Here is a 24,496-nt window from a genome sequence, read left to right as displayed (position 1 = left end):
TCTCGCTCTTGTTTAGCATCACAATAGATTCATGGTTTTAAGAAATATTTCTAAAACTATTTATATTGGACACCCTGTTACAGTTTTGCCTGTTAAAGGGGTTGGACCAAGACTGAAATCAGTGAAGGCCTGACTGTAACCCTCCACCGATCATAGGAGCAGGTTGTGTCGGACTGGGATACCTAGGGCCCACCAGTAAAATTCATTTTGGGCGCCCAATGTACAGCAACATGCAAATATTACCTGCTCTCAGAGAGGCAGACAACAAGACTATTTTAGGGTTCTCTGCAACAACTTCAAAAGGTGGGTCCCAGAAAAGATGGAACTGGCTGACCCGCATCTATTCCTAGAGGCCATCTAAACCTTCCAATGCGTCTATAATAATAAACTGGATTGTCTACCCAGTTTTTTATATTGATATAGGTTATTTGAGATGCTGTGCTGGTGGAAAGGGGGCCCACCTTTCTCAGGGGCCCACCGGGGAATTCCCCTGTGGGCCAGTCCGAGCCCGAGCAGGTTTTACCCATTCAAATAAAGTCAGTGGAACATATTGCTAGGCTATCTCAGGCAGTCACGTATAGCGTCATTTATCAAACTGGAGTAAAGTAGAACTGGCTTAGTTGCCCATAGTAGCCAATCAGATTCCACCTTTCATTTTTGACAGCTCCTTTGGAAAAGGACCCCAATAAAGTTTGTATGGAGCTGCAGTGCTCATGCTCCATTGCTGCTTCTGGTGAGGGACATAGGAGCCCTATTCTCGTGATCAGTGGAGATACCAGCAGTTGGGACCTCTGTTCCATATGCTGCATTGTTTAGCTGTAAAAAAAAAAAATTGGAGAAAAAAATGCAATTGCATCTTTCTTTTATGGGTCTCATTTTACGATATTCACTGTGTCTTAAGAACGATGTGTTACCTGTATATTTATTTTGCAGGTCAGTATGATTACGGCAAATTTATATATTTTTATGTTTAAGAAAATAAAGAAAACTTTGAATTTTTTTTTTTTTTATTTGCATCACCATGTTCTAACACCCATAAGGCTGAATTCACATCAAGTTTCTATCATCCGATTAGCAGACCCATTTAAGTTACCCAAAATGCAAATCCAAATGGATGCTGGCAGAAGGACATTCAATTGCATCCTTTTTACATAGATGGCATGTTAAAAAATTTATCTGTCACTGTCCAACTTTTTTAGGAGCTACGAAAGCAGACTCTGCCATGCCATGAAGATTGAAGTCAATATAAAACACATGCCCTTCTGTTGGCATCGATTTTCATTCTTCTTTTGGGCATCTGTTAAGTAGATGATAGAAACGTGATGTGAACCCAGCATAATTTTTTTTTTTTTTATATTTCCATTTAAAGAGCAGTGTAAATGCTTTTTTTTGTGGCACAGTGTGTAGTTTTTGACATCCTTTTTGGGTTTATGACTTTTTAATCATTTTTTATAGTTTTTTTTTGTGAGGTGAAACCAAAAATTATCAACTTTTTGAGTTACAGTATTCACAGTTTGGTTTAATTTTATATTTCAGTAGTTTTGGCATTTTTAGACGCTATGAGAACAAATGTGTTTATTTTTTTTGTTGTTATATGTAAAATGGGGAAAGGGGGTGATTTTTTTTTTTTTTTTTTTTTAAATTTTAACTTTTTTTTTTTTTACCTTTTAAGTTTTAATCTCTCTAGGGGCCTGAACATAGTTTTCTGATTACTTATTTTTCTGTTTTTCTATTGACCTCTGCCTAAGGGGTAGATTTAAAGGGGTTGTCCTCTTCTGTAATATTGATGACCTGTCCTCAGAATAGGTCATAAATATCAGATCGGGGTCCTGAGTGCCGGCAACCCTGCCGATAGGCAGTTTGAAGAGACTGCAGTGCTCGTACGAGTGCTGCTTTATTTTCACTGTTTACTTGCTCGCCATCAACATTGCAATGGTGAGCAGGTAACAGTGAGGGGAATACAGCACTTGTGCAAGGGCCCTGGCAGATCTGATATTGATAACTTATCCCGAGGATAGGTCGTTAGTATTACAAAATCGGACAACCCCCTTTAATAATCCTATTACAGTAATTAGACATTGTAAACTTGGACAAGACTGAGTTTTGTGTAACTGCACACTACCTGTTGGTTGGCTTACTTTGCAGTAATATTCCCGGATAATTCTGCCGCATATTGAAGCATCTGGGAATGTAGCCTTAAAGGGGTTTTCCCATTATTCGATAGCTTTGGGTCCCACCTCTGGGACCCACACTTACACAGAGAATGGAGCCCTGAAAGTGATGGAGGGTGCACTGTGCATGCTTGCTCGGTTATTTACATCAGGCTCATAGAAGTGAATGGGAGCGGTGGCTGCACATGCGCGGTGTGCTTCCATTAAATTCTATGGGGAGAGCACTTGGCGGTGGCCGTACCCGGGCTGTCCCTGGGGTCTCCAAGCCACCACTTTCCCTGCTCCCTTTGCCCCCATTGTCTGAGATGGGAATACCCCTTTAAGTAAACAATGGTAATTAACTTTTTCAATGGCTTTGTCACGAGCTAACACTATGCCATGTATTATCAGTGTCAATTTTAGCTCTGCTACATTTATTTGTGTGTATGTGTGTGTGTGTGTGTATGTATGTATGTATGTATGTATGTATGTATATGTATATGTATATATATATATATTATAATATAATAGAAGTGATATTACTGGTCCAGTGTTTTCTTGGACAAGGTTCTAGTGAGCCAACTCCAGCAATGTTTTTATATTCATGGACTTGCAACTAATTTACAATTGTATTTCATGGACCCGTCCTCATGTTTTTACAAAGGTAAATATGAGCCACAAGTCTTCTGTGGAAATCTTTCATTTAACATTTTTGCAGTGTGTTAATTAGGACGTGGTGACGGACTAACTCAGGCATCTTCCTAAAGATCTAAAAGAAAGGTTTTTGTATGTTTCATCAGTGCGAAAAAAAAGAAAAAGCTGACCACACATTTTAGATAGTTGATGCCTGAAAGCTTGTTAAAGGGTAATTAACTTTTGATATGTCAGAGTCATACAAAAAATCTGTGGGGGGTCTGAGTGCTGAGACCCCCATCAATCTCTAGAACAAGGGGAGAGAAGTGCGCATAGCACACTCTCTCTCCTCGCTGCAGAGGACGGATTTGAGACAGGCCTATAGAATTCTATGGAACCTGTCTCGTGCAGCAAGGAGAGAGAGCACAACATGCTTGCGCTTCTCTCCTATCGGAGGTCGCACTACGTTTTTTGCAGAAGAGTAAAAATACTCCTCTGACCATTTTTGAGGAGTATTTTTACTCGAGGAGGAGTATGAAAGTTGCAGTAGTTCAAATACATAATACGTAGGCCTACACTTGTTCAAATATGCGTTGGAGGCTCAGTTTGGAGCCTCTGTTGCAGATTCTGTCGAAAGACCAGACAAAAAAGCCTTGTATGCAGCACTTTTTTGTCCGGTAAAAAGACAGATCCCGAACAGAAACTGAACTGATCCCATCATAGTCGGTGGAGTCTGTTCAGCTTCTTCCCTGTGGGGTGACAGGAGCAGGGGGGAGCAGGGTCATTAGTGGGGTGACAGGAGGAGGCGGGAGCAGGGTCACTAGTGGGGTGACAGGAGGAGGGGGGAGCAGGGTCACTAGTAGGGGGGGTCCTATTATATTTTGTGTCTCCCCTTGTATTTCTGTAGGTCATGTTCTTATCAAAACTATTCTGCACACCTAGAGACTACGTCCTCATCCTGCAGCCGGAGGGGGTGCTAGTTATGGGACGATAGCAAGGTGGAAAGAAACAACAACTCTCCCACCCCCCAGCCCGCTCTACCCGGTACTGGGGGCAGCTCTTCTCTCAGACCGGGGACCAGTCACATGAGTCTGCGGCTCCTTACCTCTCCAGCGGCCCTGTCATGTTTCCCGGGGTCCTCAGGCAGTGCACACCGCTCTTCATACAACAGCCACCCCCTGGAGCCGGCCCCTCCTCCTTCCAACTCCCGCCGGCTTCCCCTGCTGCAGGACCTGTAGGCGTGCCCTATACCAACCAATAACAAAGTTCCTTGCTGTAAGGAGCTTTGCTATTGGTTATTTCAGGCACAGGCAGCATCGCTGCGCTGCCTGTGCCGTTCACAGTGCTGCTGAATGTAAGGGAAAAGTCTAAGGTGTATTGGTACACCTTAGACTTTTTTCATAGAGTAAAACAGCCTGAACAGGCGTCTGTGACGCTTGTACAGGCATTATTGCGACCTCTGTCTCCCATCATTCTAGAGATTGGTGTTGGTCTCTGCACTCAGACCCCTACCGAATAAAACTTTTCATATGTCTCTGTGACATATCAAAAGTTTTTTAAAAGGTTAATGACCTTTTCAGCCAACAGCTATTCCTTTCCCCCATAAACATGCATATGCGCTAGGTTCAGCAGAGCATGAATGTGATCTGAATGAGAAGAGAGAAATAAGTTGCTGCCAGTCACAAAAAAGGATTGTGAATGTTCAAATCAAGCTGATGTCGGGGAAGAGTCAGAAGGCCCTCACACATATTAGATGGTCAGCTGATCCAGCTGAAATTGGCGCTTTTGGCCAACATTAGATATTGACGTGTGGTTAGTTTTAGGGTGCTTGTACTGTATATGGCAGCTAAGAAGTCCTCACTGTGAATTGTGGATTATTTATGACTTTGGGTGAGTGTAAGTTTTAATATACAAGGTCATCCTCTGGGACCGTTGCCAGCAATCTCTTATGCTGGCCATGCGCATGAGAGAAATGTTGTCTGGAATGGCTGATTTGTACCATTTCAGCGTATTGTCTTTTGAATAACTAGCAAAAATGATAGTTCACGATAACAGACAGCAGATATTTTTGGCAAATTGACAGGTTTATGGTATGATCTGCTGGATTTGGCTGATCATTTGTCATTGTGCTCAAGGAATAGGGAGTCAAATAAAAAAGACTTCTTGGTCGGACAGTTTAGTCTGGCCTGTTGCTGGGAACGATCCATGGACAGCCGAACATGATCTTAGATGTATGGCCAGCTTTAATCTGCTACATTTATTTCCTTTACCACTCCTGTTAGTAGATCTAAGGCTATGCCTAGATGTTCAGCAGTGCCAAACTTGAGGCCATTTGGACTTGTCTACTAGAGACCTATGCTACGTCTGTGGCAGAAAATATGTGCAAGCTTACAGGTAACAGATGTATCGGTTGCCAGAAAGTAGCAGTAGAGTAGAGTAGAATTAAAGCCAGAATAGTCAGTAGAAGCCAAAACAGCAGACGAGGGGTTAATCCAGAAACGAGTCGAGGAGCCAGTGCCAGGAGAATCTTTAGATGCCTCATCAGTAGACAACTGGTAAATCCTTAAACTGAGGTCAATACACAAGAAGGTCCTACAGAAATGTGGCACTGATTTGAGCACAAGGAAAAAAGAACAAGCAAAGAATCATAGGCACTGACAAGCAGTAAATGCCGGACTTAAAGTGTAACGGTCATATTTTTTTTATTTGCTAGTTTATTAGAGCTAGGCATGTATACCTGAGTTAGTCTGTCAATGATTGCCTTATAATAACAGCTTGCATTAATGTCCTCTGTCCCTTTCCACTGCTCCTTAAAAGACAGTTGCTATGGCTTGTCTGTCTCGGTCTAAGAAGACAGAGGGGCGGTTCTTCACACTACATGCCTGCATTAGGCTACAGATTGAGGAGGCGTGTCTTTCAGTAATCCAGTCTGATTGGCTGGCAGGGATCTGCTGGTTACATCAAGTGTGTATGGGAAGTGAGGGAAAGCAGTTTTGGCCTCAGAGAACTGGCAGAGGAGCCATCTTGAGCAGGTCCTCATATTGTAAATGTTTAAACAGCCGTAACTAAGTGAAAAACCACAGTGGTATGTGACGAAACTAAAGATTGCTTTGTGCATAATGCTGCTGCAGCAGTAACATATGCTAAAATTGATAATTTTTTATTTATGAAAACATGACCGTTACCCTTTAAATTCCCCGCCTAGCTCTAGGATTGGATGCCGAGCCAGGGACCTGATTGGCCAGGCTCACTGATGGGCTGACCAGCCAGAGCTTGGCTGGTCAGCATGGCGCACCTCCTGGAACAACCGTTTGCTGGAACATGGATGGGTAAGTCAATGAGCATAAGAATCTGCAGGAAAACCTGAGAGGGCATAAATTTACGCTCCCTTATTACCATATGTACCAGAAGCCACAATATCTTTACAAGATATCTGCGATGACCAATAGTTTAATACGATCTTGGTAACTGACAGTCATGGGAAGATTGTCATGGCCAGGCCGAATTGTCAGTTTTTGCCTACAGTTGTGTGGAATTAGAAAAATATTTTCTTCATAAAAAAACCCAAACAGGATTTCTGCTGAACCCCTTTAAGTCAAAATGGAGTATAACTGATTTGCACTTGTCAGATACATCCATATCTAGTGATATGACTTTTAGTAAATCACCACAATCTGTATTGACCATGCATGGTGAAAAGCAGAGAAGACAAAAATACAGACCATTTTGGATGTTAACCCCTTAGGGACACAGCCTTATTTCACCTTAAGGACCAGGCCATTTTTTGCAAATCTGACCAGTGTCACTTTAAGTGGTGATGACTTTAAAACACTTTGACTTAGGGCTCTTTCACACTTGCGTTATTGTCTTCCGGCATAGAGTTCCGTCGTCGGGGCTCTATGCCGGAAGAATCCTGATCAGGATTATCCTAATGCATTCTGAATGGAGAGAAATCCGTTCAGGATGCATCAGGATGTCTTCAGTTCCGGAACGGAACGTTTGTTGGCCGGAGAAAATACCGCAGCATGCTGCGCTTTTTGCTCCGGCCAAAAATCCGGAACACTTGCCGCAAGGCCGGATCCGGAATTAATGCCCATTGGAAGGCATTGATCCGGATCCGGCCTTAAGCTAAACGTCGTTTCGGCGCATTGCCGGAGCCGACATTTAGCTTTTTCAGAGTGGTTACCATGGCTGCCGGGACGCTAAAGTCCTGACAGCCATGGTAAAGTGTAGCGGGGAGCGGGGGAAAAGCATACTTACCGTCCGTGCGGCTCCCCGGGCGCTCCAGAGTGACATCAGGGCGCCCCAAGCGCATGGATCACGTGATCGCATGGATCACGTCATCCATACGCATGGGGCGCTCTGACGTCATTCTGGAGCGCCCCGAGAGCCGCACGGACTGTAAGTATACCGCTCCCCTGCTCCCCGCTCCTACTATGGCAACCAGTAGTTCCGTCTTCAAATGCTTTCAGTACACTTGCGTTTTTCCGGATCCAGCGGGCACCTCCGGCAACGGAAGTGCATGCCGGATCCCAACAACGCAAGTGTGAAAGAGGCCTTATCCAGGCCATTCATGACACTGGTAAAATGAAGTAAAAAAAAAATCATTTTTATTTATAAAAAAAATACCAAATTTACCAAACATTTGTAAAAAAAATTGAAAATTTCCAAGTTTCAATTTCTTTACTTCTATAATACATAGTAATACCTACAAAAATAGTTATTACTTTACATTCCCCATATGTCTACTTCATGTTTGGATCAATTTGAGAATGATATTTTATTTTTGGGGGATGTTACAAGGCTTATAAGTTTAGAAGCAAATCTTGAAATTTTTCTGAAATTTTCAAAAACACACTTTTTAGGGACCAGTTCAGGTCTGAAGTCACTTTGTGAGGCTCACATAATAGAAACCACCAAAAAATTACCCCATTCTAGAATCTACACCCCTCAAGGTATTCAAAACTGATTTTACAAATGTCGTCAACCCTTTAGGTGTTCCACAACAGTTAATGGCAAATGGTGATAACATTTCAGAATTTAGATTTTTGGGCAAATTTCCCATATTAATCCTTTTTTTCCAGTAACAAAGCAAGGGTTAACAGCCAAACAAAATGCTATATTTATTGCCCCGATTCTGTAGTTTGCAGAAACACCCCATATGTGGCCGTAAACTACTGTACGGGCACACAGTAGGGTGTAGAGGGAAAGGTGCGCCGTATGGTTTTTGGAAGCCAGATTTTGCTGGACTGTTTTTTTTTTTTTTACACCATGTCCCATTTGAAGCCCCCCTGATGCACCCCTAGAGTAGAAACTCCATAAAAGTGACCCCATCTAAGGAAATACACCCCTCAATGTATTTAAAACTGATTTTACAAACTTTGTTAACCCTTTAGGTGTTGCACAAGATTTAATGGAAAATAGAGATACAATTTCAAAATTTCACTTTTTTGGCAGATTTTCCATTTAAATATTTTTTTTTTTCCAGTTACAAAGCAAGGGTTAACAGCCAAACAAAGCATTATTTATGGCCCTGATTCTGTAGTTTACAGAAACACCCCATATGTGGTCGTAAACTGCTGTACGGGCACACGGCAGGGCGCAGAAGCAAAGGAATGCCATACTGTTTTTGGAAGGCAGATTTTGCTGGACTGTTTTTTTTGACACCATGTCCCATTTGAAGCCCCCCTGATGCACCCCTAGAGTAGAAACTCCAAAAAAGTGACCCCATTTTAGAAACTACGGGATAGGGTGGCAGTTTTGTTAGTACTAGTGTAGGGTATATGATTTTTGGTTGCTCTAAATTACACTTTTTGTGAGGCAAGGTAACAAGAAATAGCTTTTTTTACACCGTTTTTTTTTTTTTACGGTGGTCATCTGAGGGGTTAGGTAATGTGATATTTTTATAGAGCCGGTCGATACGGACGCGGCGATACCTAATATGTTTACTTATTTTTTTTATTTATGTAAGTTTTACACAATGATTTCATTTTTGAAACAAAAAAAAAATCATGTTTTAGTGTTTCCATAGTCTAAGAGCCATAGTTTTTTCAGTTTTTTGGCGATTATCTTGGGTAGGGTATGATTTTTGCGGGATGAGATGACTGTTTGATTGGTACTATTTTGGCGTACATGCGACTTTTTTGATCACTTTTATTACCTTTTTTGGGAAGTAAGGTGGGCAAAATTTCAATATCCTCATAGTTTTTATTTTGATTTTTTTATGGCGTTCACCGTGCGGGGAAAGTAACATGACCGTTTTATAGATCAGGTCGTTACGGACGCGGCGATACCCAATATGTGTAGTGTATTTTTTTTATTTTTTTTTATTCAGTGATAAATGTGTTTTTTTTTTTTTTTTACTTTACTTTTTTCACTTTTTTTTTTGTTTGACCCAGACCCACTTGGTTCTTGAAGATCCAGTGGGTCTGATGTCTGTATAATACAGTACAGTACACTATATAGTGTATTGTACTGTATTTTACTTACACTTTGAACAGATCTATGCCTTTAGCACAGATCTGTTCAGCACCATGGACAGCAGGATGCCTGAGAAGGCGTCCTGTTGCCATGGGAACCTTCCCCGTCTGCTCAGTTGTGGCCACAACTGAGCAGACGGGGAAGGGTAAGGAGGGGGGCTCCCTCCCTCTGTGACCCCATCCTGTCTGGGGGCTGCAAAGGCACAGCAGCCCCCCGATGGGAGAGGGAGGGAGCTCCTTTACTGTTAACCTCTGCTCTTCCATACCGCGGTCCGTACGGATCGTGGTATGGAAAGGGTTAAACGGCTGACATCACAGCACAGATGTCAGCTGTTTATACCAGAGTGTCAGCAATGTGCTGACACTCTGTTATAACCATTGTACACCAATGAATATTTAAGAGGAGGCGTGGGATCGCGATCCCGCCTCCCGCACGGCCTGCAACCCCCCCCCCCCCTCCTGCACCACCCGCCGCCATAAAATCACTCAGGGGTGCAGGGGGAGTGAAAATCTATATTTCGGGCATTTTAAAGTTTCTGATCCCCGCGGTCATCAGAATCTGCAGAAAGTGCAGCAAACCTTAAGGACTCGGGAAACATGCCGTACCGGTACGTCATGTGTCCTTAAGGGGTTAAAGGGGGTTTTAAGAGACTGTAAAAGGGGATATTAATTATTGATATTTTGGGTAATCTCATTATTAATCTTCATAAATAGGCGTGAGTCGTCTGATGACTCCGCCTATTTATACAATAAAATGAACTAACTCTGTTGCCTTTACACTACACTGAACTATGTTATACTACTACTATACTACGACGGCGACTACTAAAAACACTATACACTGTATTATGAATAATAAAGTATTTATTACACAATAGCAAGTATACAGTCTAATAATACGCTATCTATATATATATATATATATATATATATTTATATATCAATGGTTATAAATATATATACATAGACACACACACCACAGTACAGTAATACAACACTACAACACAGCAAGATAATATTACACCTAACTACACTACACAATACAATATAATATAAAATTCCACCCCACAAACTAGCTATACGAGCTAAAAGCATTGGTGGTATAGGGAATACTCAGCCACTAATGCTCATCTTCCAGGGGTTGCTCGTTCCTCCCAGGGGATGATCCTCGCTTGGGGTTAACTTCCCTCAGCGCATCGCTGCCTGCGCTTTCTGGGGCTGGTATTTTCCTTCCCCCAGCTGCAGAGTTACCTGTGCTTTCTCCATGGGAGGGGGGGGGGGAAATCTTCTCTTCTGACTGTCGGCTGCGCTCTCCTTTCTTCTGGGGGGGGGGGGGGAGGGGTTCTGCTTTCTGAGCGCAGTGCCGCTGGGGTATTTAAACTCGCTCCAGTTTCCTGCAGCCAGGTCCACGTGGGCTGGCGCAGTGATGTGACGTCACTGCACCAGCCCACGCGTCCTAGAGCGCGCCCCCAGGCAGGAGGATCCTTTAATCCTCCCGCCTGTGGAGATATCGCATACCCCGTGATAGGTACGCGGCACACAGGGGCTGGGAAGCTCTTTGTTCTCCTGTCCCTCTTATGCATAGCATCTCCGGAGATGTTATCAAAGGGCAGAGGATCTTTATTGATTGGGGGGAAATACTGGCCTTTAAAATATAAATATATATATATAAATATATATATATATATAATATATATATATATATATATATATATGCTTGGGGCACATCTATAAATATATATATATATTATATAAAACCCGGACAGACCCATATACTGGGTCCAGATACAGGAGACCCATATGTCCCCACTGGCCATAGAGGGCGAATATACACTCACCTAAAGAATTATTAGGAACACCATACTAATACGGTGTTGGACCCCCTTTTGCCTTCAGAACTGCCTTAATTCTACGTGGCATTGATTCAACAAGGTGCTGATAGCATTCTTTAGAAATGTTGGCCCATATTGATAGGATAGCATCTTGCAGTTGATGGAGATTTGAGGGATGCACATCCAGGGCATGAAGCTCCCGTTCCACCACATCCCAAAGATGCTCTATTGGGTTGAGATCTGGTGACTGTGGGGGCCATTTTAGTACAGTGAACTCATTGTCATGTTCAAGAAACTAATTTGAAATGATTAGAGCTTTGTGACATGGTGCATTATCCTGCTGGAAGTAGCCATCACAGGATGGATACATGTTCTCATTCTGTTTACGCCAAATTCGGACTCTACCATTTTAATGTCTCAACAGAAATCGAGACTCATCAGACCAGGCAACATTTTTCCAGTCTTCAACAGTCCCAATTTTGGTGAGCTCGTGCAAATTGTAGCCTCTTTTTCCTATTTGTAGTGGAGATGAGTGGTACCCGGTGGGGTCTTCTGCTGTTGTAGCCCATCCGCCTCAAGGTTGTGCGTGTTGTGGCTTCACAAATGCTTTGCTGCATACCTCGGTTGTAACGAGTGGTTATTTCAGTCAACGTTGCTCTTCTATCAGCTTGAATCAGTCGGCCCATTCTCCTCTGACCTCTAGCATCCACAAGGCATTTTTGCCCACAGGACTGCCACATACTGGATGTTTTTCCCTTTTCACACCATTCTTTGCAAACCCTAGAAATGGTTGTGCGTGAAAATCACAGTAACTGAGCAGATTGTGAAATACTCAGACCGGCCCGTCTGGCACCAACAACCATGCCACGCTCAAAATTGCTTAAATCCCCTTTCTTTCCTATTCTGACATTCAGTTTGGAGTTCAGGAGATTGTCTTGACCAGGAGCACCCCCCTAAATGCATTGAAGCAACTGCCATGTGATTGGTTGACTAGATAATTGCATTAATGAGAAATAGGTGTTCCTAATAATTCTTTAGGTGAGTGTATATGCATATATCAGACATATATACATATATATTCAAATCTCACTCTTCCCTCTACAATCCCCCTGTTGTCGAGTACATGACAATAACTTGAGGAAAGGGTTGGAATATATTTGCCCCCTCAACCCCAATATTGGTGACAGTTCAGGAAGGACTGAAGTATAATCCGGCCCTTAGGTACCTAGGGGGTATGAATGGGCAGTTAATAAGCCCACATATATATATATAACCTGGACAGACCCATATGTCCCCACTGGCCATACAGGGCCAATATATATGCATATATTAGACATATATATTTAAATCTCACCCTTCCCTCTACAGAGACCTAAATACTGATGACCTATCCTCAGGATAGTTCATTATATGCGATTGGATGGTCTGACACCTGCCAGACAAAACTGCCAGACAGAAGAGAGAGACCATATTAAAGGGGTTGTCTGGCCTTGGAGCTGACAATCCCTGTGGTCCAACCCCTACCCCCCCTGAAAGTAACAAGCGCCACTAACCTGTCCCAGGTCCTGCTGCTGCTCTGTTTCCAGCCACTTCTGGTCTCCGTTGGACAAGGAAGCGACTGGCTCCCATGATTGTGGCCAATAACAGGCCTTGGTGCTGTGATGTACCATTCAAACCTCTGTTATAGCCAAGACTTGAGATTAGCCACAGCGGTCACGGGAACCAGTGGCTTTCTGCTTTTGCGGGGATCGGCAGTGGTCGGAAATAGAAAAGCGGTGGGCCTGGGACAGGTGATTGGCATTTGTGGGGAGATGAGTCCTTGAGGAATTATCAGTTCCAACGCACAACTCCTTGTGAAGCATGAAATATAGCAGCTGCAATTTTTTTCATGATTATTTTATTCACATTTAGACTTCCACATTTGCAGTGAGCAGTTCAGGTCGTGACCAGCCTGCAAGATCTGTGAATACCGGGCACTACGGTGTGCTGCCAAGATACCGTCCAGCCCCATTCACTATAATGAGGATGGCAGAGATTTGGCTGCTACCCGGCAAATATGTCATGAAGCAACCAGACGAAAACTGCTGTGTGTGGCAGTATTTGTCCGACCGCTCCTCGGCATATTTGCCGGGTTGTGGCCGGATCTCTGCCATCCCCATTATAGTGAAGGGGGCCAGACAGTAACTTTGTAGCGCCTGGTATTCAGGCTTACTGAAAATGTACAACAGGCCTTATCGGACACTGTGCTCTTTTTCTTACATTACCAACTGCACATACAGTTATATATAGCTCTCATTTATAGAGGACCTTTCATCAGTTTTTCACAAAGGCTAATTATGGTATTACCTTGTAGGGCAGCGCCCACTGATGCCATGGGTGTATTGTCCAAAAAAAAATTTTTTAAATCCCCAGTTCGTCCGCTGTGGTCCCCCGTTATTTTGGCGCGCTGTATTGTAATAAGCTGTAACTTCGAAACTGGGTAAAGACGCAGTCTTCTGCTGTGGGCGTCTCCAGGGAGAAGGAGACGCCCACAGCAGAAGCCTGCGTCTCCGCCCCGTTGAGAATTTACAGCTCATTACAATACAGTGCGCCAGAATAACGGGGGACAACAGCGGACGAACCGGCGGGGGGTGAAAAGAAAAAATACACCCATGGCATCAGTAGGGGCCGCCCTACAAGGTAATACCATAATTAGCCTATGCCAAAACTGATGAAAGGTCCTCTTTAAGGGCTCATTCAGACGGCTGTATGCTGTCCGCAAAAATCAGTTTTTTTTGCAGATTAGATGCTGTCCCATTTATTTCTGTGGGGCCCTTTTCTTCCATTGCATGGCTCAGCAAAAAAATGAAACATGTCCTATACTTGTCAGTGAAAATCAGGACATGGCCCTGTTGAAGTCTATGGATCAACAAAAAAACTGAATGCAATCCGGTTTTTTTGTAGACATGCTGAGCTGTCCGCAAAAAAACGGATCCGCATTTTTGCGGACAGCATATGGCCGTCGGAATGAACCCTAAGGCTACTTTCACACTTACATTGTTGTTTACTGGTATTGAGATCCGGCAGAGGATCTCAATACCAGAAAATAAATGTTTCCATTTAGTCCATATGCATTCTGAATGGAAAGTGATCTGTTCAGGATGTCTGCCGTTCCGGCAGCATTCCGTTTTGTGACCGGACATGTAATAAAATAAGTATATTCGTCAGAAATCGGGGGCATTGCACTTTGCGTTGTCTGGGAGTGATTGTCACATGTGTATAGGAAACTGGTTGGGGCAGGGGAGCCCATACCGTTTTGCTTTGGGGCCCTTTGAGAACTGTGTACGCCCCTGGTCAGCAACCCATGTTAGTGCAGAAAGATTGCTCTCTGCTCTCAAAATAGTTTGGATTTGAGGGCATCTGTGAAGGAGGGTTCGGCAATACATTTTCTGAGGATGACTTAGTAGATTTCTTAAAATAATGAACTGCATAAGTGTTTTCCAGTTATGTGAAGGAAATTGCTGGAAAGTATCATGTTCGGTAATGCTTCAGGTTGCCCCATCGGAAAGTACCAAAAGGTTTGTGAGCGTCTTCAATTCAGGATGGCAAAATGATATTTTTAGATTGTATGAGAATGAATGTGGAGAATGTACAGTTGAAAATTTCCAAAAGTAACTTAATTAATGTAATTCCTAACATAATATCAAATCTATACATGTATTAAAGGCAGATGTGAAAAAAACTGTTACTATAAATTTATTGCTAATGGGAAGCCGTTATTTTGATAAATATGAAATTCTATAAGAAATATTTCTTCCTTCCGCTACATTAATAAAGCAGCTCTGGCAGTGGTGGGGGTCATTGTTGATATTGGTTTCAGTGGTGGAATGAAGGCTTTATTTGTTCTGTTAACAAAAGTACTTTGTCCTAGGGCACAGGCTCTGTGCCAAAATAAATCACAGGTCCTACATGATGAGCTGTGCTTATGTTTTCATAAAAGATGACCTAAAAGGAGAATATTTTACAAGTATATAAAATAAAAAAAAATCTAACATTACTGGGGTCTTTGACATAACAAACCAGGGGAAAGCGGGCTAAAGGTGCTGTAGTCAGATGTCCAGGCAATGCGTATGGGTACTGAAAATGCCATCTATGTGCCACCAGTCATGTTCAGTCAAGATGAGAAGAGGAGTATATGTCTCTCCAAATGCCAGGAAAGTATTTCTAAAGCCTGTGACTATCATTTGCTCCAACCAAGTTTGTGTAGCATGTACAGGGAGTTTATCATACTATTCCCCATCATGGTTTGGTTGTTGGTTGGTGTAGTCACCTCACCTTTTGACTTTCCAGTGGTTGGAGTAGTTGATGGGAGTACATTTCGGGGGAGTATGAGAGGCCAGTGATTTCATGAGTTACTTTATTGCAATATTTTTACAATTTCTATGATTATGATCTGTACATACAACTATCTCTGCTGTCATAATGAAGTAGAATTGTATGATTATCTGTCACATCGGCTGGGTCTTCAGACTACTATGTCATGTACATGGGGACTTTCCCTCAATAGATGTCATGGTAGAAGGGCAAGTTGAATTTCAGTACCCTCTCATTTTGTTCTGGCAGTAGATAAGTTACAGCTGAGGTATCTGGCAGCAACGTTCTCCTTTCGTGCCATTGAAAACATACTTTTGTACATGTCCAGGTCTCTTTGGGTTCTGGTAAAAATATATATATATATTTTAAAATAATTTTTAAGAATAGTTTTGGGAGTTTCTTTTTCAACTCTATTGCTAAAAGTTGGCCTAAAGTGTACCTAATCTTTTACATAAAAAAAAAAAAAAAAAAAAAAAAAACTGTTAAAAATGCCCTAAAACAATTCTTATAATATGTTTTATGAACTGATTTTATTGTTTTACTTGCAAGACAGGCCCCCTAAGTTCAGGCCTTTCCTTAGCGCTTTCCATATATGCCATATATGCAGTGTACGGCTTCTAATTTCTACAACATGCGCTGCAGTGAGCACTGTACCGGCAGGAGCAAACATTGCTGCACCTTCCTGTCCTTGCTCTCCTAAATCCTGGCATAGCACATGGTTGCAGGGTATCCTGCTTCAATGTTCTATTCAGAGGTGTAAGTGGAGCTGGCACAGGCAGGAGCACTCTACTTTACAGTGCTCACTGCAGTGCATATTGTAGAAATCAGAAGCCATATACTGCATATATGGCACTGGTGGACTGAGTCTTTAGGCACTGCAGTGCTACAGAAAAGCCTGGAATTCAGGGACCTGTTTTGGTAGTAAGACCATAAATTATATTCCAAACATGATTCTTGGGGCATTTGTAAAAAAATAAAAGTTTAAATGTTTAGGTACACTTTAAAGGGAACCTGTCATCAACTTTATGCTGACCTCACTGAGAACAGCATAAATTAGTGACCGAAATGCTGATTTCAGCGGTGTGTCAGTCATGAGCTAATAGTAAGTGGTTGCTGAGAACCAGCATTATAATCATTGCAGTCCAGGCCAGGAAAAGAGTCAAATCTACCTGAGAAGAGTCCTGGTTATTCAGAATCTCCTGCTCTCCCGCGCCCATCTGCTGATGGTTGGCAGTTCTCTCCTAGAGAGAGAGAGGGAGTTGGCAGTTCTCCTAGAGAGAGAGGGAGAAAACTAGGTAGAAGCCTGTCAGTCATCAGTAGGTGGGGAAGGAAGAGGAGGAATCCATGAATAACCATGACTATTCTCAGATGGCCATAACTCTTTTCCAGGCCCAGAGTCTGCAATGATTGTGATGTTGGTTCTCGGCAACCACTTACTTTTAACTTATAAATGACAGACCGCGGAAATCAACTCACCTGTCTCTACTTTATGCTGCCGTTAGTATGGGCAGCATAAAGTTGATGACAGGTTCCCTTTAACAGGAAGACAGGCAGTCTATGTATGTGCTGTGTCTAGATGTTTACACTCTTGCTCATAGGCTAGTTTCGGGCAAGGGCGTTCACTCTTGGAAATGCGTCCATGTGGGAGCTGTATTTGCCATTATGGACACTACTCATCTGAAGTGGATTAGCAGCATCAGAATGATTTATGATCTGGTGAATTCACTGTGAGTCTACTAAACTACAATAATGGCATTGTGTAACTACAGTTCAGCGGACTCGCGGGAAGGAAGGAATTTACAACCTCATAAGTCTGATGCAAATCCACTTCAGATAAGCGGTGTCTTTAACGGGAAATACAGCTCCCACACAGAGTGTATTTCCAGGAGTGAACATGCTGGTCTGCAACTTGCCGTAGTAAATCTGGGTCAGTTCTTCGTAGAAGTATATTGAAGTCTTTTTAAAGCTGTGAAAACTCCTAAAAAAAATTAAAATACCATACTCTGCGTTTTGCATCTTGATAAAATGTCACTAACCACTAAAATGGCACACAGCAAAATGTTGTATATGTAGATATTTTGCTATAGGTTTCCCGAACAGACATTGTGTATGAATGCTTCCTAAGTGGAGTAATAGAAGATTTATGGTGCAAGTTGGGTACCTGCAATGCTCCAAGCTTCCCTGAGATGTTAACCTGTGGATTGTTACTGAGGAGACTGCAACCATATCCGTGCATGTGACTCTAAGAACGAATGGCCCACATAGTGATGAAAGCTCCTAGTTATTCTTTCGTGGTGCATAAACAGCGGTGTAAATAATGAAATAAAATGTCCCTGTGACTCCTTATCTGGGAATAAGTGCTGAAGTTGTAATGTTACAGGAACACCGAAAATATCCTAGCACTTCTTACAGTGCCTTCACCTCATGCGTTCTCTTAGGCTACTTTCACACTAGCGTTCGGGGCTCCGCTTGTGAGCTCCGTTTGAAGGCTCTCACAAGCGGCCCCGAACGGATCCGTCCAGCCCTAATGCATTCTGAGTGGATGCGGATCCGCTCAGAATGCATCAGTCTGGCTCCGTTTGTCCTCCGCTCCGCTCAGCAGGCGGACCCCTGAACGCAGCTTGCAGCGTTCGGGTGTCCGCCTGGCCGTGCGGAGGCAAACGGATCCGTCCAGACTTACAATGCAAGTCAATGGGGACGGATCCGTTTGAAGTTGACACAATATGGCTCAATTTTCAAACGGATCCGTCCCCCATTGACTTTCAATGTAAAGTCAAAACGGATCCGTTTGCATTATCATGAAAAAAAAAAAAATTTTTTTTTTTTTTTTTTGTTCATGGTAATGCAAACAGATCCATTCTGAACGGATCTAAGCGTTTGCATTATAGGTACGGATCCGTCTGTGCAGATACCAGACAGATCCGCACCTAACGCAGGTGTGAAAGTAGCCTTAGTTATTTTTTTTCTCATATTACAATTAAAACTGAGAAATGTATAAAGAAATGATCTGTGTCCCAGGAGCTCATCCATGACCCCTTCATATTCCTGAAATATTCCCTGTTAAAAAGATCTTCATGCCTCACCCCTGCAGCTGGTCAACAGCCGAAGACTGAACAGACACTTAAATGGGTTGTGCGCTGTAATGATATTGATATCAGCATTATATTAGTGATGTTCCCATGTCCCGATTTTAAGTTTTTTTTTACAATATAAAAGAGTGAAGAAGAAACATGGTCCTTCATGGCTACTGCTTAGGAAATGCAAATGAAGAAAAAAATATATATATATATATATATATATATATATATATATATATATATATATATATATAAAATATATGATACACAGCATATGTCCTGTGTGAACTTGGCCACACTTTATTTTTATTTTTTGCCTCGTCTCATGTAATTGTTGTGTGTACTATTTGTCTCTTTTGATTTATGGTTGGATGACTCAATACAGTCTATTTATGGGCCAAAATCTGTTATCTTCTCAGGGGATATTCAACCAGTTTCAGTGTAGCAGTGAGAAGGTGCTACCATCAGATGCCCTTCGAAGTGCCCTTGCCAAGACCTTTCAGGATGAACAGCGTTTCCAGCTGGGTATCATGGATGATGCAGCGGAATGTTTTGTAAGTGCAATACATTTTTATGCTTTTTACTGTTCGTTAAAACACATGATGGAGATCCAGACGTGTGAACTTTTGTCCTAGCAGTCCATGCACATCAAGAGACTTAGACTAATTTCAGACGAGCATGTCCAGTGCGGAAAACGTGCTCCATGTGGAGCACGTTATGGACACTGCTCCATTCACAGGACTGCACTGCATTAGGCTCCATTCACACGTCCGCAAATGGGTCCGCATCCGTTCCGCAAATTGGCGGAACGGGTGCGGACCCATTCATTCTCTATGGGGGCGGAATGGATGCGGACAGCACATAGTGTGCTGTCCGCATCCGCAATTGCGGAGCGCGGCCCCGATCTTCGGGTCCGCAGCTCCGCAAAAGATAGAACATGTCCTATTCTTGTCCGCATCTGCGGACAAGAATAGGCATTTCTATAGGGGTGCCGGGCAGGTGTGTTGCGGATCCGCAATTTGCGGGTCCACAACACACCACGGACGTGTGAATGGAGCCTTATAATGATTTATAATTCTGTGTGTCTCTGCCTGACCTTATGTCTACTGAATTGTACTGACATAATGTCAGTATAATTCAGTAGATGCAAATTCGGCCAGAGACACACAGCATTATAAACCATTATAATGCCGTGTGATCCTTCCTGTAAAAGGAGCAGTGTTCATAATGGGAAATCGGGCTCCCACATGGGCACGCTCGTCTGAAATTATCTTTTAATGTTTGCACCCCTGAAGACCCACAAGTTAAAAGGGTAGTATAGCAGTTTTTTAGGATGATTATGTTGCGGTAGATTAGTATTCACTGCGAGATAATGCAGCAATATCTACTCCACTCTGTCCCTTTGCTATAGTAACCTGGTGGGGTCAGCCAGTCCAATTAATATAGAAGGGTTTAGCAAGAAGTACTAAAGAACATTTTTTATTTAATTATTATCTAAGGTTTTGGCAGCAGCAGCATTAGTGCATTAGCAATATTGCAGAATGCAAGTATGCAGAGTCTTGGCTGCTCAGCCTCCAGATTAGAATGGTCATTTTCTTTTTTGCCAGTTTGGTGAAATAATTTTGTTACTCTGTATGCTGCTAGGATTTTCTGGTTCTTCTTGCTATTCACGTGGCAGACAAGACCTTTACTATGTAATTGCATATGACTTACAGGTAGTTCACTACAGCTGTTGCTTTGAACTACTAGTGGCACTACCTTATACTATACTGCGGCCTTAAGAGACGTACATGATCAGAATACATTCAATAAAATATATACCGTACCTTTTTTTATTTTTTTATTTTATTTTACTGTGTAATATGATAAATGCAGTTATCAACATATATGTATAAGCCAAAAGTGTAGTATGTAAATCTTGCCCAGTCCTTATTTACATTTATACAGTAGTATTGAGGTAAAATACTAGTTTGTAGCCTATTAGAAGTATTTTTTTTTTCTTTTTTGCAGGAAAACCTTCTGATTCGCCTCCACATTCACATCGCAGACGAATCCAAAGAAGATATCTGCACTGCCCAGCACTGTATTTCTCATCAGAAGTTTGCAATGACCTTATTTGAACAGGTATTTTAGTTGTCTAAAGATGGTTTGGAATGACCGAAAAGGAAATAACTTTTGTGGACCCAATGTCGTGTATATGACTGGATATGTGTCCTTTCCTAAAACTTTTGACGTCAGCAGTTTAGATTGGTGGAGGTCCTACTTCTGAGACTCCTACTAATCGCAGAAATGAAGGGGCAGAAGAGCTCAGCTGAGTGCTGTGCTCCTTATAACGGTGTCCAGCTCTGCAGGGCTCCTAGCTGAATAGACACGTTGCTTAGCTGAGCACTTCAGCCTCCCTTTTAGAGTTCAGTGGTGAGGTAAGTCATCTGTGAGCTTTGTGCATCCATATGCCCTTTCTGCAAAAGGTAGAACATGTCCGGTACTTGTCTGCATAATGCAGACCTGTTAAAGTCAACGGGCCCTCAATAAAATGTGGCATGCATATGGCCCGCATCAGTATTTTGCAGATCTGTGCTTTGCGCACCGCAAAAAATGCTTATGGTTGTGTGCATGCGGCCTTAGGGTCCATTTAAACATCCGTAGTGTATTGCGGATTTGCAAATTGTGGATCTGCAATACACCCGGCCGAAACCCCCATAGAACTGCCTATTCTTGTCCGCAATTGCAGACAAGAATAGGACATGTTCTATTTTTTTCCGGAGCCACGGACCGGAAGATCGGGGGCGCGCTCCGGAAATGCGGATGCGCACAGCACACTGTGTGCTGGCCGCATCCATTCCTGCCACATAGAGAATGAATGGGTCTGCACCCGTTCCGCAATTTGCAGACCGGATGCGGATCCATTCTACGGACGTGTGAATGGACCCTTAGGCTCAGATGTGAAAAGTCATTTGATAGGCTTCTTTGGCCGTTTATTTTCACTGCTTTGTAAGTATGCAGGGCTCACAGTTCTTAGATGTCTTTATTTGAACTGCATTAGGGATGAGCTAGCAAGGCAAGATTTGTTTCCTTTGAAGTTAACCAAATTTTTGGAAACATTCAGTTTAGACACAAATTGATTTGTCATAAGAGAGCGAGAGCCTAGTATAAAAATGTTTCTTAACAGTATGTATGCGTTGTCTAAGGGGTACTCTTTCTCATTATGGAGAGCCTATGGTACATAGAGTATTCTAGGCCAGGCGATGCCCCTAGTATGCAGAATACGTGTGCAGTATTGTAGGCCAGGTGACGTGCCTGGTATGCCGAGTACATGTGCGCAGTATTGTAGGCCAGGCAATGCTTCTCTGGGTTGCAGGGAAAGATATTCAAATTAGCAACCCATCTGATGCTGGTAGATGTTAGACATGATAATTTGCATATATTTTACCCAGAAATCCAGAGAGCTTGTATAATAGTACCCACCCAGAGGTTCCCCCTAAGGCCTTGCAACTAGAAATGTTGTTCTCATCTGCTTTTCTCTGATTTAGGGTCCATGAAAAACAAATCTTCTGTATGTATTCCATTTTTTATTTCTCACTCCTTTTAGTACAACTGATATGATCTGTGCTTAGATTTGCAGATTGGGCACATGAGTCAGCGCGCAATCCTCAAAAAAGCATAGCTCACTTCAGAATAATATGGTCATGTGCATGAGCCTTTACCTGTATAGTCAGTATCTCCTGTGTCAGATTTCTGTAGACAGTACCTGGTGTATAGATACTGTAAAGCATGGTAATCAGCAGAACAGACTTTGTTCTGTATTATCTGTGCATGAACTAGGCATGTTCAGAATTTTCTGTTAATCTTCATCTGTACTGTATGCTCTGTTCACACCAGCGCTGGGAGCCTCTATTGAGGTTTTTAGCACAGTTTACAGCACTGGTGATTCTCTGCCCAAAATACCAGAATCCCTAAAGCTCCTCAATAGTCAGTGGTGTACATCAAGGTTTGCTGATATGAAGTTGTCACGGCTCTGCTGTTCTGGTATTTCAACTGTTTCCATTGTGCAGTGAATAATTTTGCTTTTGCAGTGTGTATGTACCAGCTGTGGAGCCACATCAGACCCTCTGCCTTTTATTCAGATGGTGCATTACATCTCTACTACTGCTCTCTGGTAAGAGGAAGCTCCCTTTAGTTTTACACAACCTGCTATTTCCTATATGTTTGTCAGCTCATTCCTACAGATTGTCATAGTAAACCACATACAGTAGCCCTCTGTAAAACAACTGGTGAATTTTCCAAAATTCCAGTTTTATATATACACTCACCTAAAGAATTATTAGGAACACCTGTTCTATTTCTCATTAATGCAATTATCTAGTCAACCAATCACATGGCAGTTGCTTCAATGCATTTAGGGGGGTGCTCCTGGTCAAGACAATCTCCTGAACTCCAAACTGAAGGTCAGAATGGGAAAGAAAGGTGATTTAAGCAATTTTGAGTGTGGCATGGTTGTTGATGCCAGACGGGCCGGTCTGAGTATTTCACAATCTGCTCAGTTACTGGGATTTTCACGCACAACCATTTCTAGGGTTTACAAAGAATGGTGTGAAAAGGGAAAAACATCCAGTATGCGGCAGTCCTGTGGGCAAAAATGCCTTGTGGATGCTAGAGGTCAGAGGAGAATGGGCCGACTGATTCAAGCTGATAGAAGAGCAACGTTGACTGAAATAACCACTCGTTACAACCGAGGTATGCAGCAAAGCATTTGTGAAGCCACAACACGCACAACCTTGAGGCGGATGGGCTACAACAGCAGAAGACCCCACCGGGTACCACTCATCTCCACTACAAATAGGAAAAAGAGGCTACAATGTGCACGAGCTCACCAAAATTGGACTGTTGAAGACTGTTAAAATGTTGCCTGGTCTGATGAGTCTCGATTTCTGTTGAGACATTCAAATGGTAGAGTCCGAATTTGGCGTAAACAGAATGAGAACATGTATCCATCCTGTGATGGCTACTTCCAGCAGGATAATGCACCATGTCACAAAGCTCGAATCATTTCAAATTGGTTTCTTGAACATGACAATGAGTTCACTGTACCAATATGGCCCCCACAGTCACCAGATCTCAACCCAATAGAGCATCTTTGGGATGTGGTGGAACGGGAGCTTCGTGCCCTGGATGTGCATCCCTCAAATCTCCATCAACTGCAAGATGCTATCCTAGCAATATGGGCCAACATTTCTAAAGAATGCTATCAGCACCTTGTGGAATCCATGCCACGTAGAATTAAGGCAGTTCTGAAGGCAAAAGGGGGTCCAACACCGTATTAGTATGGTGTTCCTAATAATTCTTGAGTTGAGTGTGTGTATATGTGTATATATGTATGTATATATATATATATATATATATATATATATATATATATATATATATATGGTGCTCAATTAGTATATAAACAAAACTATCTACAACTTTCTAATGTACTTTATTTCCATTATTGAGATCTGTCCTTTTCTCAGCTGAGAAGGTGGATGTGGTAGTAACCAGGCTAGACAACGCGTCAGCAGTGCACAAATCTTTCTGGTAGTTTACTACAATATATCGCTCTGGAGTCTATGCGCCCAAAGCATTGCAAAGGCTGCAATTGCTGCATCTTAATCTGAACAAGAGTGTGTTCATTCTCTGATGGCAAACAAATATATAGAAGTATAAGTATATTATAAAGTTGTATACATTTACATTTCTACAGTAAGTATAAGTTGCTGCCCTGCTTAAAGGGGTTCTCCGGGCTATTAATATAGATGACCTATCATCAGGGTAGGTCATAAGTATCAAATCAACGGGGGTCCGACAACCGGCACCCCCGCCGATCAGCTGTATAAAGAAAAGGTGTGCCGTCTCTCTTCCTGCTCGCTGCTGCTTTGCCATAGACATAGCAGCAGTAAGCAGGAAAAGAGAAGGGAGACGGCATGTGCATACGG

At 42.5% G+C, this 24,496-nt stretch overlaps 1 protein-coding gene across 7 annotated transcripts in view; it reads left to right on the top strand.

Annotated features, from left to right (window-relative positions):
- Positions 1 to 24,496, top strand: part of USP54 (ubiquitin specific peptidase 54) — a 154,870-nt gene that overhangs the window by 72,444 nt on the left and 57,930 nt on the right. For all 7 annotated transcript variants that reach the window (XM_040437944.1, XM_040437945.1, XM_040437940.1 and 4 more), the window contains exons 4-6: positions 18,944 to 19,078; positions 20,535 to 20,648; positions 22,598 to 22,680. In XM_040437944.1, coding sequence (XP_040293878.1) covers positions 18,944 to 19,078; positions 20,535 to 20,648; positions 22,598 to 22,680 — 332 coding nt within the window. The remainder of the gene's footprint in view (positions 1 to 18,943; positions 19,079 to 20,534; positions 20,649 to 22,597; positions 22,681 to 24,496) is intronic.

Source organism: Bufo bufo, chromosome 6, assembly GCF_905171765.1.
Source record: "Bufo bufo chromosome 6, aBufBuf1.1, whole genome shotgun sequence".
NCBI lineage: Eukaryota > Metazoa > Chordata > Amphibia > Anura > Bufonidae > Bufo > Bufo bufo.
The sequence above is the reverse complement of the archived record's forward strand: the minus strand, read 5'-3'. Positions and strand labels throughout refer to the sequence as shown.